Genomic DNA, 18,193 nt, shown 5'->3' with positions numbered 1-18,193 from the left:
TGGGCTGAACAGCCTCTTCTCGTCCAGATTGTTCTAAAAAGCGATGAGCTGGGAGTCGGTCAGAGCGGAAGACCAAGAAAGAACTGGAAAGACACAATAAGCAGTGATCTAAAGTTGTTGGGAACGTCACAGGAAAACGCTCAGATGATGGCTGAAGATGGCATAGCCAGGGATCGAGATGGAATAAACAATAAATAAACAGCACGAGTACACGGGGGGGCCGGCAGAGGAAGGCAGCTCTTACTTGGGGCTGGACGCCGTCGGGTCCCTAGTGAACGTGAAGTAGTTGGAGATGCTCCTGTCGTAGGGCAGCCATCCATGAGTTCCTATCAGGCAGTTCTGGCTCACTGTTACCTGCAGGAAGACACCATCACAGTCCCTCAGTGTCTTAGACAAGGTGGCCATTGGACTAGAGTAGCCCCTGACATGTGACAAACTGAGGCCCCACTCCAAGTGCCCACCCACAAACACTCACCAGTGTGTCCGGACTGCCCTGAGACATGAATGAGTGCGCCTGATTCTTGGGGACCACTGCCTTGACTATTGGGAAGTTGTCACTGATCCCCTAAAATAAAAAAAATACATAAAAAAAAAAAAAAGGGTCAGCAGCTGGCAAAGCAGAAGTAGTAGAAGTGCCCACCTCACCCAGCCTATTACCTCCACAAAGAAGGATTTGAGCTCCGACAGGTTCTGGAAGATGGACAGGGGGTAGCTGTCCAGCTTTGACTGTCGCTTCTCCACCTCCTCTGATGACAGCCGGACGGGATGAGGCTCCTAAGAGGTCAGAGAGAGGAACAGCAGGCCGGTGACTAGGGGTCACACTGGTACTGACACCCCTGCCACCCTACAGCAGTTGTCTTACCTTGAGCAGCTGACATGGCGTCTGCCCAAAATTACTGATCATGCCTTCCAAGGCCTTCCTCTCTTTCTCGTTGACGATGCTGTCCAAGTCGACGGCTCCTGGAGGACCAAGCAGAAGTGAGGACGACTCCGGCAGGACCTTTGCCATCCCAATCCCCACCCGTCCCTTCCAAATAAACGAATCAACATTTGACCACGGCTCCCATGACCCCAATATTATTATGTCTCCATCCAAGGTGACGTGTAGGTGGCTTAAGTGACTTGCCCAGTGGTCACACATGGAGGCAGAGGCTGGAAATGAACCCACATCCCTGTGGTTCACAGTCTGGGTCTGCAGCCACTGTGCCACACTGTATGCCCTAAGCACTAGCTGAGCCAAGCCTTATGGACTGGCAGTCACTGGGGGGCTCTCATTTCACAGCCAGATGGCTCCCTGGGGGGCCTTTAACATGGGATGTAAAGATCAGTGAACAAACGCCATTCCGACGTACCAGTAAGGTGGTGTGAGGGGGCACCGCCTGAGCTGGCCTGCCATCCTCACCTGACACAGAGCCCCCAGTTCCTTGTGGCCCTGAGATTTGACTGTAGAAATGATGAATGGTGCGCTCAGGATTTGTATGTCGAATTGGACAACACCGGGCGTAAAAAAACTCTTATTAATACATTTTATTTAATAGGCGCCTTCCTTAACACTCGAGGTCACCTTACAATGAAATTAAACAACAATAATAAGATCTAAAAACAAAGAGGACGATAAGATCAAACAGCAGTACAGTGGTAGTGCCAATCATCAAAGATAACAGGCACCAACCGGGGTAAACTCAGAAGTGGTACGCCAGTTTGAAGGGCTGCTTTAAAATGTGGCATTGAGTCAAGGGGTACTAAGAGAGGACCCTCGAGTCCCCATAGCACAGCGTTTGACGTGTGGTACAGAAAGTCGAGCAGCAGATGGGGGTCCAAGGGAGTGCAAGTCTGTAGGAGATCAGCGAGGCTGTGAAGAGCGGGACTCTCTATCGTATTCGACAGTAAACAGGGGGCCAGTGAAGTTGTGAGAGAATCGGCGTGAGATGGTCAGTGGATTTAGAACAGCAGGTTATTGTCCTGGCAGCAGAACTCTGAATAAGTTGTAGGCGATGGGCACATTTTGTGGGATGCCAGACAGAACGGCATTGCAATAATCTATACGTGAGGTGACTCGGGCGTTAACCACTACTTCAGTACTGTGTTGCATAAGAACAGGACGACATCTAGAAATGTTTTGGAGATGGAAGAAGGCCGTCCGAGAAACATTACTTATGTGGGAAGAAAAAGAGAGTGTGACCCAGACGTGCCCAGCACTCCCCTCCACTCTGAACTACCTTCATAGGTGCAGTAGTAGAAGACGTTGAGGGCCTCGATGGCAGCAGGACCCCTCTGCTTGTAGCCGAAGATCAGGTCGATCCACTCGTGGAGGTGCGCAGACACAAACTCGGACTCCTGTGGGTAGAGCAAACAAAGGCGTTTAAGACCTGAAGGACCCCCAGGCTTGTGACAGGACTGCATCAAAACAGCCCTGCCAGCGCTGGCTAGGAAAGGGGTGTGGACTTCTGGGGGGCACTCTGGACCAAAATGAGGAGCAGTGAGACCACAGGAGTAACACAACAGGGGAGGTTACCGAACTGAACCACCACCAGGGACCACCAAGTGTCGCCTAACCATCTCAATGGTAAACCCCACTAACATACAAACCCCCTGGGCTTCCCGCCCACCAGCTGAACTCTTGTTCTTGAGCTCCCACCAGGGAGCACCAGTCAGAAGGGGCTTTTACTCCTGCTGCTCCCATTTGCTTTTCTTTTAAATTCTCTTCCACGTTATTTTACATTTTTTAGGGTTTTGGTTTTCACTTTGTAGTTTGAGTTATGCAGAATCTGCTTTTGATGACCTTTTTTGTTTAAACACGTATTTAATATTTTAACGTCTTTCAGCAACGGCATATTGTTTTATTATGGGCGCCACCATTTTCCTTCAGTAATTATAACGTTGTTAGGCGAGGATGACCAGAAGTGACATCAGCGTTAATTAGGAGTAAAGATCAGCATGAAGACCTCCAGGTTCTCCGTGTTCGTGGATGAAAGTCGTGTTTAATGGTTTTATTGTTACAGACCCTGTGCTTTGATTCTCTTGATATTCATTTTTTTGGACCACTTCTAGGCTCAATATTTTGGGTTTTCGGATAATGAACTTTACACCACATTCATTTTCTTGTCCCTTTCTCATAAAAACCCGTCTCACCTCTCTTTGTAGCAGAACACGCAGGGCCAGGTCTGTTACGTTTGTCATGAGTCTGAATAATGGCCGTGGCCAGGAGAAGGAACGTCAAAAAAATAGCAGCAAAAGATCATCTTAACGTCAAATTTGAACCACCTAGATGAGAGCAGGCCATTCGGCCCAACAAAGCACGCCAGTTCTATCCACTTACTGAATCGCTAAGCAAAAATTGAGTCAGAAAAGAGTCTTTAACACCAACAATGGATGTGACGGGGAGAAGAAACGTTACAAAATAACAGTGAAGGACTGTTACCGAGAGGAAGTCCTATCTTACGTCAAATCGCAAGTCAGAAAACGCTAACAATGAGCGCAAACAATAACCACACAGATAATTCTTTGGATTTGTCCACAAACTTGGATGACCAGGAACACTTTGGAACTTCCCTCCACTTTATCCGCACTCCCCAATATTGCAGGTTATGTAAATTGACTTCAGGGAAAATGGAAATCTGCTTGTAAAAATTTAGCGAAAGGCCTGTATTTTGAGGAAATATTGAGCTGCCCCAATTCTGAAGGTTAGACAAAGGGTATGGATGGCTATCAGGGACATTAATTTAAGGGGCTCTGAGTCTTACTTTGAGGTTCACTCGACTCTACATGATTCCCACTTGCAAACATTTCAATGAATCTCAGTTGTCGAACTCTTTAGAGTTACGTCTAACGCTTTGACTGCATTCATGAGATTTGGTTTCTGACCTTCTCGCTACGATTCTTTACTTTTGATTTTCGTCTCACGTTAGGCTGCGTCTTTCTGGTTTTCACCTTGCCTTGTTCTTTTTATGACCCATGTTCTGATTCCATCGGTTTTCAAAGTAACTGCTGCTCTGGTGGAGAACCAGTTCTGAAGTGCAGGTGGTAACCTCAAAGACTTTTCATTCCCGTTTTGGTAATCATTTGGCAGTCTTCTCAGATTTGATTTCTATTCCTAGCTTGGACTACGACTTTTCTCCTGATTTCCTTTAATCTTCCTTGCTAGCGCACCAGTATAATAAAGGTTGCCTGATGGGGTATTTGAGGAGCTCCCCCTAGTGGCAACAGGGTGCTTCTGCATGATCGCCACACCACTAAATTATACTGGGGAGTACCAGACTGGTTGTCCCTCCCAGTACAACCCTGCCCTTTAGTGCCTGGGGAAACAGCTACAACATCCATCATACTATCAGTGGTCCCAGGACTGTAGGGCCACAGCCTAGCGTTTATTTAAAATTTGGTGCAGTTTCTCTTTGGACTGAAAAAATAATTGGAAATTTGCTTTGAAGGTTTTGAAAGTCAAGTAATGTCGTTGTCCCGTTGCTTTGTGAATCTGACACATTTTTAATACAGTGCATCCAGAAAGTATTCCCAGCGCTTCATCACTTTTAACACATTTTGTTGTTACAGCCTTATTCCAAAATTGATTAAATTCATTTTTTTCCTCAGAATTCTACACACAACACCCCATAATGACAACGTGAAAAAAGTTTACTAGAGATTTTTGCAAATTTATTAAAAATAGAAAAACTGAGAAATCCCATGTCCATAAGTATTCACAGCCTTTGCTCAATACTTTGTCGACGCACCTTTGGCAGCAATTCCAGCCTCAAGTCTTGTTGAATATGATGCCACAAGCTTGGCACACCTATCCTTGGCCAGTTTCGCCCATTCCTCTTTGCAGCACCTCTCAAGCTCCATCAGGTTGGATGGGAAGCGTCGGTGCACAGCCATTTTAAGATCTCTCCAGAGATGTTCAATCAGATTCAAGTCAGGGCTCTGGCTGGGCCACTCAAGGACATCCACAGAGTTGTCCTGAAGCCACTCCTTTGATATCTTGGCTGTGTGCTGAGGGTCGTTGTCCTGCTGAAAGATGAACCGTCGCCCCAGTCTGAGGTCAAGAGCGCTCTGGAGCAGGTTTTCATCCAGGATGTCTCTGTACATTGCTGCAGTCATCTTTCCCTTTATCCTGACTAGTCTCCCAGTTCCTCACAGCATGATGCTGCCACCACCATGCTTCACTGTAGGGATGGTATTGGCCTGGTGATGAGCGGTGCCTGGTTTCCTCCGAACATGACGCCTGGTATTCACACCAAAGAGTTCAATCTTTGTCTCATTAGACCAGAGAATTTTCTTTCTCATGGTCTGAGAGTCCTTCAGGTGCCTTTTGACAAACTCCAGGTGGGGTACCATGTGCCTTTTACTAAGGAGTGGCTTCCGTCTCGCCACTCAACCATACAGGCCTGATTGGTGGATTGCTGCAGAGATGGTTGTCCTTCTGGAAGGTTCTCCTCTCTCCACAGAGGACCTCTGGAGCTCTGACAGAGTGACCATCGGGTTCTTAGTCACCTCCCTGACTAAGGCCCTTCTCCCCTGATCGCTCAGTTTAGATGGCCAGCCAGCTCTAGGAAGAGTCCTGGTGGTTTCGAACTTCTTCCACTTACGGATGATGGAGGCCACTGTGCTCATTGGGACCTTCAAAGCAGCAGAAATTTTTCTGTAACCTTCCCCAGATTTGTGCCTCGAGACAATCCTGTCTCGGAGGTCTACAGAAAATTCCTTTGACTTCATGCTTGATTTGTGCTCTGACATGAACTGTCAACTGTGGGACCTTCTATAGACAGGTGTGTGTCTTTCCAAATCAGGTCCAGTCAACTGAATTTACCACAGGTGGACTCCAATGAAGCTGCAGAAACATCTCAAGGATGATCAGGGGAAACAGGAGGCACCTGAGCTCAATTTGGAGCTTCATGGCAAAGGCTGTGAATACTTATGTACATGGGATTTCTCAATTATTTTTTTTTTAAATTTGCAAAAACCTCAAGTGAACTTTTTTCACGTTGTCATTATGGGGTGTTGTGTGTAGAATTCTGAGGAAAAAAATGAATTGAATCCATTTTGGAATAAGGCTGTAACATAACAAAATGTGGAGAAAGTGATGAAGCGCTGGGAATACTTTCCGGATGCACTGTATGTTCTCCTGCATTGCCATCTCAGTTTTGTTGTTAGGGATGTGATCATAGGCTGCCCAGAAGTCACGCTAAGGAACACCATCAACATGATGACTCAAAGGCCGGCGATACCGCCTCATATCTTGTGTTTTTGTTTGAGCATTTCAAAGAATGTCTGGTGTTGAACTCGTCTAACGCTTCAACTGTATTCATGAGATTTGGTTTCTGACCTTCACGATGCTCTCCGTCTTTCCGGTTTTCACCTTGCCTTGTTCTTCTTATGCTCCATCATCTGATTCCATCGGCTTTCAAAATAACGACTGCTCTGTGCAGTCAGCTCATTCGGCCGTTGGTTACCAAGAGTGTTACTACAGCCAATTCCTCCACGGGTGCTATGTATGATAACCACAAGGGCTCACTAAGACAGGTTGTCTCTATGACTGATGACACAGAAGCTTTAGACTGGCCCCTCTCTATAAACGGCGCTGGAGAGTCGACCAAGAAAGGCGCCACATACAAAACGTGACAGAGCTCACTATTGTTCCTGCTGAGGGATTCACTCAGGTTGTCATCCTGACTGAACTCGGGTCACTGGAACTGCGAGCGGCAACTTCTACCGCTCTACTGGATGTATGGCTGACGGGGGGACGACACCCTGAGTGAATTCCTCTACATAGACAGCTGACTTACTGGCCATTTAAGAAGATGGCTGAGGACACAGCAGTAGAACTTGATGCCTGTCATTTGGGTGGGCTGGGTTCAAGCCTCACCACTGGCAGGGGCCTGCCTGAGTGACATCAACGCAATGAACCCTAGTAGTCAGGTAGTATTTGTTCTCAAAGTTGCTAGATAAGACTAACTGACCGCTCATTATGACAGACATCCGTGTAGGGCGCTATATAAGATATTCCCAAATACACCGAGAGTAAAATTCAAGAAAAACGTATCACTGGCCTCAACGTCACAGTTAACAGCTGCAAGTCAGACTGGTCTATTCGATGGAGGCCGCTGGCATGACGGCACCCCATGCAGTATGAACGTCTTATTATCAGCCCCCTCACAGATTAAAGTGGGTCCACCCATCCTGCATTTGGTTCAGTCGCGCTCTCAATGCAACACGCCAACCCCCCTGACCGGCTGTAGCCTCCATAGAGGAGATTCTCACCAGGGCTTTCCGGTGCTTATAGATGAACTCCTCTGGGGATTTTGCCCAATTCGGAAGGACCACATGGTTGACGCGGTCTTTCGTCAACTGAAGGCGGCCAAGGTCAAAGTCTGTAGGGGAGAAAAAAACAAAGACAAAGACGTGAGGCCAGGCCACAGCAGACGCATAAGAAGATGGCACTGCCAGGAGTGGAGGCTCCTGAGCTGGCCCACATGCCTACTCTCACATCACCAAGTCAGTGAATGGCCGTATGTCTGTCTGTCTGATCCTGACCTTCTTATCCCCAGAAGACATCTTTTGAGCTTTGGCTGCCCTTTTGATGTCATGTCATGCCCGCTTCTGTTTCTCTTTGTCTTTTACTGCATTCAGACCAACTGCTGATTGGTTATACCAAGTGAATGTGACCCACTTTCTCCACATTCAGGAGGTCAAAATGGCTGTCACCAAGAAGCCAGTGAAGGGCACCTCAGGCCACTCAAGTAAAGATGGACGCTGACACTTCTTCACATGAGTCAAGAGTGGGACTGATCTCAGAATGTGAGGCACACTGACAGATAGCTAGGTGAAAGTGGAGGTGGATGGGCTTTGTCTAGTGAAGTTCAGCTTCCTGGCCACTATCAGCACAGTATGCATGTCACAGAAGGCAGTGGGCTGACAGAAGGACAGATCAGCTGACGTCACCAGAATGTTTTGAACCCTGTGTGCCTTTTTACTGGACATTTTTGTCGCTGATCCATTTTCTTTACCCTTGTGGCCTGCCATCACTTCATTTCTTAGCAAAACAGAGATGGCTGCCCAGCTGACACGAGGAGGTGACAATCACCAAGCACACATCTTACTGTTCTGATTCTCCAAGAATTCTGGAAAGTAGAAGAATTCAGGGATGAGCTCCTTGACATCATTGGGGTTGTCCATGAGTGCTTGCCAGGTGGCAGGAATGGAGTGGAACTGCCGGTCTGCACAGTCGAATCTGTTGAATCAAAGACAAAAGGGTTATGGAGAGGAAGTCAGGGAGCGGGAGGAAGTTGGGGGTACAAGACAGCAGGCACACCCACCGGCCACTCTGGAGTTGGATGTGCAGTGTTGTGAACGGCTCCACTCTGATCAGGTAGTGCATCACCCCAGCAGCGTTGGAGTAGTGGGTGCCATAGTGGAACTTGTCGATGGTGCCGGTGGGATCCTCAAAGTTCTCGTACCTGTCAAGGAGATGAGAAATGGCATGAAGATGGCAAGACTGGCAACCTTCAAGATACAAGGCCGCTACATGGTCAGCCGAGCACCAGTGGTAGCAACGACCAGACAGAAATGTCCACCAGACAGTCTGACACACGTTGTGGTTATTATTGCTAAAGATGCTGCAACCAAATGTTGACATTATGGGGGCCATGACTTTTTCACACAGCTAACTGGATAACTTTGTTCCTGGAATAAAGAAAGTCCTGATTTAAAAACGGTGTTGTGTGTTCACTCAGGTCCTCCTTCTCTAATATTACATTCTGTCTGAAGGTCTGAGGGCATTCATTGTGTAAAATACACAACAACAGAGGCCATCAGGAAGGGGGCACATACTTTTTCACAACAGTGTGGATAACAGGCACTTAGTGTCACACTCGAATTATGTGATTGTGTAAAGGGCACTGTGATGCCATTCAATGTACAAAAAACAGAAATGCAGATGAGACTGGGGGGCTGGCTGAGCTCCGTTTACTAAAACGTTTTAATAAAATGGACAGGTTAGCCACCGTCCACATGGCAGGAGTGCAGCAGGACTCACGTGGAGTTTTTGGACACCACCCTGGCATGCCTGTTTATTTTGTAAGGCACCTCGTGGTGCCACTCACCATATAAAAGGCCGACTGATGCCATCTTACAAACCTGGCCCTGACTTTCTCCATTTGCTTTTCTCTTTTTCAGTAGGCCTTTATTGGCCAAGCTTTCCCAGAAGGCCATGCCTGGCAACACCCAAATGGCACAAAGTAAACAGGGGGTCCCCGGGTGGCTCACCTCTCACGCACACATTTGGCGTTCTTCTCGTTCGCCACGCCTATAGGTTTGGACAGATCTCGGAAGACGGCGGGGTTGTTCAGATTGAGCTCCTCAGAGGTGTAGTCGGCAAGAATCCAGGGGAACTGGGCAGAGAAAGAAAGAGGAGAGCTAAGCGTTTGAAAGTGGTGTGCCCACCTGCTGGCTGTAGTGGGTCAATGTCTCTATGGCCGAGATGGAGCCAAACACCACAGTTATTTACACACTGCTGTTCTTTATAACCCATCGAGAAGAAGAGTAAGGAAACAGCCCAAGAGCCCTTGCCACAAGTCAGCACTAGGGGGTGCCATTCAGTTACATGAAGATGGACAAGAATCAAAGCGGACAGCGAGATGGGCATACTGAGCACTGCTGAGGATCAACATACCACTGGGTACTGTGCAAGGTCGTTGTACGTCCTCCCCGCTATCGTGTTCAGCTGAATTAAATAGTCGAAGTTGGAGATCTCCCGGTTCACCCATTTCTGGTGAGGAGGACACAAATCAGGCCCGTTAACTGCACCGACTTTCAAAATGACAGTCAGTTACATGTCACCCTCCAGACGACTCCTTACCTGAGTCAAACCAGACGCTTTCAGCAGTTCCTGAGGGGAGCGGGTCCCGGGGAGGTTTGGGGTGTGCAGAGACAGAATCCGGCTGTACACCTTGTTCCTTTGCTGTGGGGCACAAAAGGAAAGTGTGAAAAAATGAACTCGTGCAGTAATTTCTAGTTGGCCTGACTACTGTGATGTGTCACTCACAGGCTGTTCAAACCGTCCTTTATGCAGAGTACAGTTCACTCAAACTGCTGCTGCAAAAAACATTACAAGAACTAGAAAGTGTGACCACATAATCCCCATCCTTGAGTCTCTGCAATGGCTTCCAGTTAAGTTTAGGGCCGATTTCAAAATTCTCTTTCTTACATATGGAATTTGACCTTGCTTACCTACCTGCCTGGACTCACTGTTACTTACAAACCATTAAGATATCTAAAGATTAATAAAACAACAGTGAAGGCCGAGCCTTTAGCTCTGAGGTCCTAAAGCTGTGCTCTCTTTTGAATGCATTTGTTCAAATGAGATCATCACATTCAGAAGTCAATAAAATGCCAAAGAACGATAGCAGCAGGGCAGGATTAACAATTAAGCAACATAAACAAGTGCTCAGGGCACCAAAGGAAGGGGGGGTTGGGGCGGGGGTACCAAAGAAATATTCACATGTTGGGGGGGGGAGGGGGATACCACAGAAATATTTCCATTGCCGAGTTTACCATGAACCACATAGTGAAAAACTGCAAACGGTACAGCTGAAGCAGGATCCACAAAAAGGGGATCCCACGTTGAATGACAAAGTTCCATACATACGTATACAACAATAAAAACAACAACGTAGTGTCACACATGTGTGATTGGGGGACAGCTAAAGGGCCTGAATAACAGTAATTATACGCCAGACCAGGGGGCGGCGAGGCGCACCGACTGTCTCTCTCAATCCCTTGCAGACCGTCCACGGGAAATCCCACAGAGTCCTGGTGCTGCTGATGACGTCACTTCCGTGTTTGGCTAATAAAGCCGCCATCTTTGACACCAAGCCTTCAGTTCTGTTTTGGACTCTTATCTGTGAATATCTCTGTTCAATTTAAACCAATTTTGCAGCCAAGGAACCAAATACGGGTGGCTGCCCCAAACCTTTCTGATGACTTTGTGTCATTCTCGTGACAATAGTAATAATAGAGATTAATGATATATATTCATCTTGGGAATACAACAAAATTAGAATCTGGTAGCTGAGGCTCGTGTGATTGTTCTCGCCTTGGCTGTCCTGTTCAGTTGTCCACTGAGAGCGAGTGCAGTGCAGCGCTGCCAGATGTACAATAATTAAGGTACAAGTATGGTGATTTTATGGCATGAATGGTAATACATAGCATTCCAATATTACACCGTAATCCCAGACAAGATGGTACAAAAGCTTCATAATCTGGGTCTGTCCACATCGTTGTGTCTCTGGATCAGGGACTTTCTCACCAACAGGCCTCAGGTGGTTAGAATTGGAGATCGTACATCAGCCACACTGGTTTTGAACACAGGAACGTCACAGGGTTATGTGCTCAACCCAGCACTCTTCACATTATTTACGCACGATTGCTCTGCCATCCATGCCACAAATATGGTTGTGAAGTTTGTGGATGATACGACTGTGGTGGGTCTCATATCAGACAATGATGAGACTCACTACAGAGAGGAGATACAACACCTAGCACTGTGGTGCTCAGCCAACAACCTTATCTTGAACACCAGCAAGACCAAAGAGGTCATTGTGGACTATAGGAGGTCCAGAAGAACAGAACATGCTTCTATATTCATACATGAGGAGGCTGTAATGTGTGTGGACAATATCAAGTTCTTTGGTATCCACATTACATCGGATCTGACCTGGTCTTTGAACACAGCTCACCTGGTAAAGAAGGCCCAACAAAGACTCTTCTTCCCCAGGAAGATGAGACATGGTGGATTCTCCTCTCAGCTGCTCACAAACTTCTACAGTTTTGCTATAGAAACTCTGTCACAGTATGACAGTGTGGTACGGCAGCTGCACAGCACAGGACAGGAAGGACTTGGCACGGGTGGTGAGAACAGCACAGGGGATCGTGGGAAGTCCTCTCCTAGACCTGGACTCAGTATAATAATAATAATAATAATAATAATTTTTATTTATATTGCACTTTATATTTTAGCAATCCCAAAGTGCTACAGAGTAAAAATAGAATAATAAAATAAAATAAAAAAAAGAACAGAAGAGTCTATAAAATACTTTAACAAAATGACTTTCTAAAAAGATGAGTTTTTAGGTTTCGCTTAAAGGCCTCAGTCGACTGTGGGGCTCTCAGGTAATCAGGGAGGGCATTCCACAGCCTCGGCGCCACCGATGAAAACGCCCTGTCACCCATGCTGCTGAGCTTAGTTCTGGGGACTTGAAGAGTGTTAGTGTGTACAGAGCGGAGGGAACGTAAGGAGTTATGGGGGGTAAGGAGTTCCTGTAGATAAAGAGGGGCATGTCCATAAATGCACTGATGGGTAAGAAGGGAGACCTTGTACTCTATTCTGAATGAAACAGGGAGCCAGTGAAGGGTTTTCAGGATTGGGGTGATGTGATCATACTTTCGCACCCTCATCAGGATCCTGGCAGCGCTGTTCTGAATATACTGGAGTCTCTGGATACTCTTGCCAGGAATCCCAATGAGGAGTGCATTACAGTAATCCAGCCTGGAAGAGACAAAGGCATGGACGAGCTTCTCTGCATCTGCCAGGGTGAGTAATGGGCGGAGTTTGGCGATGTTCTTGAGATGGTAAAAAGATGACTTACAGAGATATTTGATGTGGGTGTCAAAAGTAAGTTGGGAGTCCATTCTAACACCCAAATTAGTAACAGATGTGGAAAGAGGAATATTTTGGCCAGAGAAAGTAATACTGGTGATGGTAGAAGAGCGAAGATGATGTGATGTACCAACTAAGATGGCTTCTGTTTTGGATCTGTTCAACTGAAGAAAATTGAGCCTCATCCAAGCCTCTATCTCCTCCAGGCAGGTAGACAATGTAGATGTTGGCAGAGGAGCAGTAGAGGAGGTGGGAGTAGTCCTGAGGTAAAGCTGAGTGTCATCGGCATAGCAATGGAACGATAAACCATGTCTGCCAATGACAGTTCCAAGGGGGAGCATGTAGATAGTAAAAAGGATAGGGCCCAGCACAGAGCCCTGTGGAACACCACAGGCGACGTTGTGGGTGTGGGACTTTGCGCTGCCAAGGGCGACATGCTCAGTTCTGCCAGTCAGGTATGATGTAAACCAATTTAGAACAATTCCTGAGAGTCCAATAGTGTATTGCAGGCGGTGAAGAAGGATGTTATGGTCTATTGGGTCAAAAGCAGCTGTCAGGTCAAGGAGGATAAGTAGTGAAGGTGAACCAGTATCTGCCGTCATCAGAAGATCATTGGTGACCCTGACCAGGGCTGTTTCAGTGCTATGGCCAGGGCGAAAACCAGACTGAAACTTTTCAAACAAATTGTTCAGTTTGAGATGATCGTGAAGTTGTGCTGCAACTATTTTTTCCAGAACTTTGGAGAGAAATGGAAGATTGGAGATGGGCCTATAATTGGAGAGAACTTCAGGATCCAAGGTGGATTTTTTCAGTAGAGGTCTGATGACAGCAGTTTTTAGTGCAGAAGGAATATGGCCAGCCAGGAGGGACTGATTTATTATCCTGGTGATAAGTGGAGAGATGGCAGAAATGTTGGCCCTCAGCAAGGGTGAGGGGAAAGGGTCCAGGGAACTAGTAGACGGTTTCATTTTCCTGATGACATCCTCCACCTCTTCCCGTGTGGCAACAGAGAAAGAGCAAAGAGGATGGACGGTCTCAGACAATGAGTCAACAGTTGGGAAGGGCAAGATATCCTTGGTAGAGAGGTGTAAACGGATATTATCAACTTTTTGTTTAAAAAAGTTGATATACATGTTGCATCTGTCATCAGTGGTCTCAGAATGGGCAGGTAAAGGAGGTTTGACAAGATGATTTATGGTTGAAAAAAGTTTTTTAGGGTTGCTGGAGCCATTTCTGATGATGGTGGAATAAAACTTGGACCGTGCAACCTTCAGAGCTTCTGCATACGCTCTCATGTGTTCTCTGTAAGCCTGTTTATGGACAGTCAGCCCAGAGGCCTTGAGCCGCCGCTCAAGGACACGCCCAGCCGCCTTCATTTTTCGCAGCTCGCAGGTATACCAAGGTGCTGAGCACGAGAATGAGACGGACCTAGATGTTAAAGGGGCGTGGAAGTCCAGGAGACTGCTCAGGGACTGGTTGTAAAAATCCACAAGGTCAGCAACAGAGAGGGAGCTGATAAAGTCAGAGGAGAGAAATGTAAGGTCCAAGGCCAAGGCATCCACATTGATATTCTTCGGATTTCTGAAGTAGATCTGTCGTTTTGGTTTGATACGGGAGGAGAAAAAGGGCAGCTCCAATGACACAACTTTGTGGTCTGAAATACCAAGATCAAATACCTGTAGATTCCTGATTGGGGCACAGTTTGAAATGACCAAGTCAAGAGTGTGACCCCTAGAATGTGTGGGAACATCAACATGTTGTTGTAGGTTGAGAGAATCTAGCAGCTCAAGGAAATCAGCAGTGAGATAACCTGTGGGATTGTCAACATGAATATTTATATCTCCTAAGATTATGATGTTGGCAGAAGTAGCACAGAGTGTTGTGAGAAGATCAGTAATTTCCAGAATAAAGGCAGAATTGGGTTTTGGAGGTCGATAGATAAGGAGAACAGTCAGGGGAAACGGGGGCTTACATTTAAATGCAAGGCACTCACAGGAAGATATTGCAGGTATCGAGATAGGGGACAACCCCAGGTCCTGACGGTGGATAACAGCTAGTCCACCACCACGCCCAGTGCTGCGAGCTGCCTCCAAGTAACTGTAGCCAAGTGGACAGGCTTCATTTAAGGCAGAGTAAACCTCTGACTGGTGCCAGGTTTCTGTCAGACACATGAAGTCAAGTCCTTTTTCCCTGATGTGTTCTTCAATCAGTATGGATTTATTGCTGATAGATTGAGAGTTAAATAGTTCAAATTTAACCAATGACTGTGAAGTAAATCTCTGTACAGGACGCAGAACATTAAAATCCACTTTACGCAGCTTAGAATTCATTCCACAAAATAAATCCAGCCGGGGATGTGAAAAACGAACCGGCTGGGACGACGTTAACAAAGACGCACCAGCCGTGGCGGCTGACATTGTCGTGATGCGGCGTAGGTTGTTAAAGTTCACTCCCCGGCGGCGGTGACGGAGCGAGGCAGGGAAGTGTACCGGAGCATCCGAGGGCAAGAGGCATTTCGGGAGCATTGACTCATGTTGGGAGCCAGGAGAGTTGTTCCTAGAGAGGATCTGGGAGGCTCAGAGCCGAGCCCTGGTGCCTCCACGCTTCCCCCGGCGGCGGCGTTTCCATCGGCGACCGGCCAAGCCGTGGACAGTGACGAGGAAGGCCGGGACTTCCTCAAACAGTCGGCCAAAGGTTTGACTGAACTCCGGAGTCAAATGTCGAGAAACCCCCGCACTCGTTCGAAGAGCCAAAAGGGTGAAGCGATCATAACGAATGATCGAGTCAGGAAGAGCATCACAGGAGTAAGTAAGCCGAGAAAAAAGCAGGAGTAACAAGAAACACAAAAGCCAGAGTGGCTGACGGCGTGCCTCAACAGTCGGCGCCATCTTTTTTTATCTATTCTATGTATATCTATTCTATCTAGTATATGCTGGAAGGGTGCAGAAGAAGGCCAAATGTATAGCTGTGAATCTCACCCATCCGGGAAATGGACTGTTTGTACCACTGCCTTTAGGAAAGCAACCTAAAAACACGTCCCAGCAGACTGAAAGACAGAGCTGTGAAGTCCATCTGCCCCTGCTGATACCCACACACACACACCTACCCCTAACCTGCCCCCCTGTAGACACGCACACGCACTTCACCTCATAATCCTCCCCTGCAGACCAACACACACAGATCACTGGTCTCTGCAGGCGGACTACCTCAGGAAAAGTCTGGACTTGATGAAGTTTTATTGCTGCTGTCTTTTATACTTATGTTTTTTTTTATTATTTATTAGCCGGTGTACCCGGCGTTGCCTGGGAATCTATAACCGGTGAATTTCCTAAATGAAAGAAACAGAACATAGAAACAGAACAAACAGTTTTCTGATTGACATTTTATTGTCATAGTTAATATAAGTGGTCATTCCACAGCCTTTGGATGCACTATATTTTTGTTTTGCCTTGTGGTGCGAAAATGAACAAATTGTGAGGATTGCCCACTGTAGGACATGCTACGAAGAGTTGTCCATGTGAAAAGCATGGATTTTCCAAATTGATGCGTTTAACTTGCAGTGATTGCCCTTCAGCCTTATTAATTGACATTGCAAAAGCCAAACGAACAGGAAATTGTAGCCGTTTGAAATCAAAGGGTAAATCATTCGGAATCAGCAGAATTCTTGGTATGAAAACATCTTCACGTCTTGCACAACGTTTCAGACACTCTTGAAATAGACTTTTTTCTGGCATCGGAAGAGGACTTTCTAATGCTATGTCTTTTTTTCGTTGACATGGGTTTATTAGCGAAAAGCAGGACAATTAAAATGTGTTACATGGTATTACGTTTCCTCCCACAGTCCAAAGACATGCAGGTTAGGTGGACTGGCGATTCTAAATTGGCCCTAGTGTGTGCTTGGTGTGTTTGTGTGTGTCCTGTGGTGGGTTGGCACCCTGCCCGAGATTGGTTCCCTGCCTTGTGCCCTGTGTTGGCTGGGATTGGCTCCAGCAGACCCCCGTGACCCTGTGTTCGGATTCAGCGGGTTGCAAAATGGATGGATTGGATGGATTATTATCTATCTATTATTATCTAAATTATCTACGAACGCCTTTATTTGCCGCGCTCAATTGAGGTCGCCCTTTTGAAGCTCACCTTTTTGTGTGTGCCCTTATTGAATAGAACCCAGATGCCTAGCCTCAGAGCCAGAGAAGTTAATTAAAACTTAAGGCCAGGGGTCATCACTCACGGTCCTGGAGGGCCGCAGTGGCTGCAGGCTTTTGCTCCAACCCAATTGCTTAATCAGAAGCACTTATTGCTCAAGTAACACTTCTGCTTCATTTTCGTTGCCTCGCTCATTAAGATTTTGAACCCTTATTGCTTGTTGTAGTCTTAAACAGCTGTATTCTTGGTTTTTAATTGTTCCTAATTAGCAATAACATGCAAATAACAGGTGGCACAGTGGTAGCGCTGCTGCCTCACAGTTAGGAGACCCGGGTTCGCTTCCCGCGTCCTCCCTGCGTGGAGTTTGCATGTTCTCCTCGTGTCCGCGTGGGTTTCCTCCGGGCGCTCCGGTTTCCTCCCACAGTCCAAAGACATGCAGGTTAGGTGGATTGGCAATTCTAAATTGGCCCTAGTGTGTGCTTGGTGTGTGGGTGTGTTTGTGTGTGTCCTGTGGTGGGTTGGCACCCTGCCCAGGATTGGTTCCTGCCTTGTGCCCTGTGTTGGCTGGGATTGGCTCCAGCAGACCCCTGTGACCCTGTGTTCAGATTCAGCGGGTTGGAAAATGGATGGATGGATGGATGGTATTACGTACGGAATAAGCACCACAGTGAGATGAATGTACGTTATTTACAGTACGTCAGAAAGCGAACAAATAGCAGCAGTCAGTCAGAAAGACCAAGACTGAAATCATACTGTGAGTCGGAAATCGAGCAAATAGCACCACAAATACGGAAAGCCAGTCATGCGCAGTGGGTCGTTCACGTTTTACATCCATATGGCAGTTCCCCTTCACCTGATTAAAGCAGTCGGCCTTCTCATACTTGGACACTTCCGCCATCTGTTGGCAATTTAAAGAAACATTGGTAAAGAGCGATGCACAGTGACCAAATGTGCTGCTAGATGGCGCCACCGTTAATGTCTGTTGCAACATGCGGCCATCTTGTCGATGATAAGTACGGGGACGTGTGCCGAACGTTGTGTTGGTGAAAAGGTGCCCTGCACTTCACCACGAACATACCCCATGACCTCCTCCTGGTCACAAAGGAGCCCTATGCCCAGTTTGGTGGCGATCGGATGCCTGGTGCTGATTTGTATGGCGGACAAACAAACAAACATACACACACACATCCATCGACTCTGCTTTATATATTAGATACTGTATTGTGTATTTGAAGTATTCTGCCTTGAAGCCGAGTCCTACCAACAAAAAATTTCATTATGTGTATGCATGATGACAATAAAGAATTCTACATCATTGTATGCATTTCGTACAATAATTGGAAAAAAATGTTAATTTTTTATGAAAACAAAATAAATATTTTTTTACGCCACGTGCTTTGA

The 18,193-nt window shown here is 46.8% G+C and overlaps 1 protein-coding gene across 2 annotated transcripts in view; it reads right to left on the bottom strand.

Moving 5' to 3' along the window:
• nbeal1 (neurobeachin-like 1) overlaps positions 1-18,193 on the bottom strand; it is a 175,053-nt gene that overhangs the window by 19,087 nt on the left and 137,773 nt on the right. For both annotated transcript variants that reach the window (XM_028806166.2, XM_028806167.2), the window contains 11 exons: positions 9,851-9,952; positions 9,665-9,760; positions 9,259-9,383; positions 8,310-8,450; positions 8,094-8,224; positions 7,255-7,364; positions 2,220-2,337; positions 863-960; positions 658-774; positions 476-565; positions 245-354 (listed from right to left, as the gene is read on the bottom strand). In XM_028806166.2, coding sequence (XP_028661999.2) covers positions 245-354; positions 476-565; positions 658-774; positions 863-960; positions 2,220-2,337; positions 7,255-7,364; positions 8,094-8,224; positions 8,310-8,450; positions 9,259-9,383; positions 9,665-9,760; positions 9,851-9,952 — 1,238 coding nt within the window. The remainder of the gene's footprint in view (positions 1-244; positions 355-475; positions 566-657; positions 775-862; positions 961-2,219; positions 2,338-7,254; positions 7,365-8,093; positions 8,225-8,309; positions 8,451-9,258; positions 9,384-9,664; positions 9,761-9,850; positions 9,953-18,193) is intronic.

This window comes from Erpetoichthys calabaricus, chromosome 8 (genome assembly GCF_900747795.2).
Source record: "Erpetoichthys calabaricus chromosome 8, fErpCal1.3, whole genome shotgun sequence".
Classification (NCBI taxonomy): domain Eukaryota; kingdom Metazoa; phylum Chordata; class Cladistia; order Polypteriformes; family Polypteridae; genus Erpetoichthys; species Erpetoichthys calabaricus.
The sequence above is the reverse complement of the archived record's forward strand: the minus strand, read 5'-3'. Positions and strand labels throughout refer to the sequence as shown.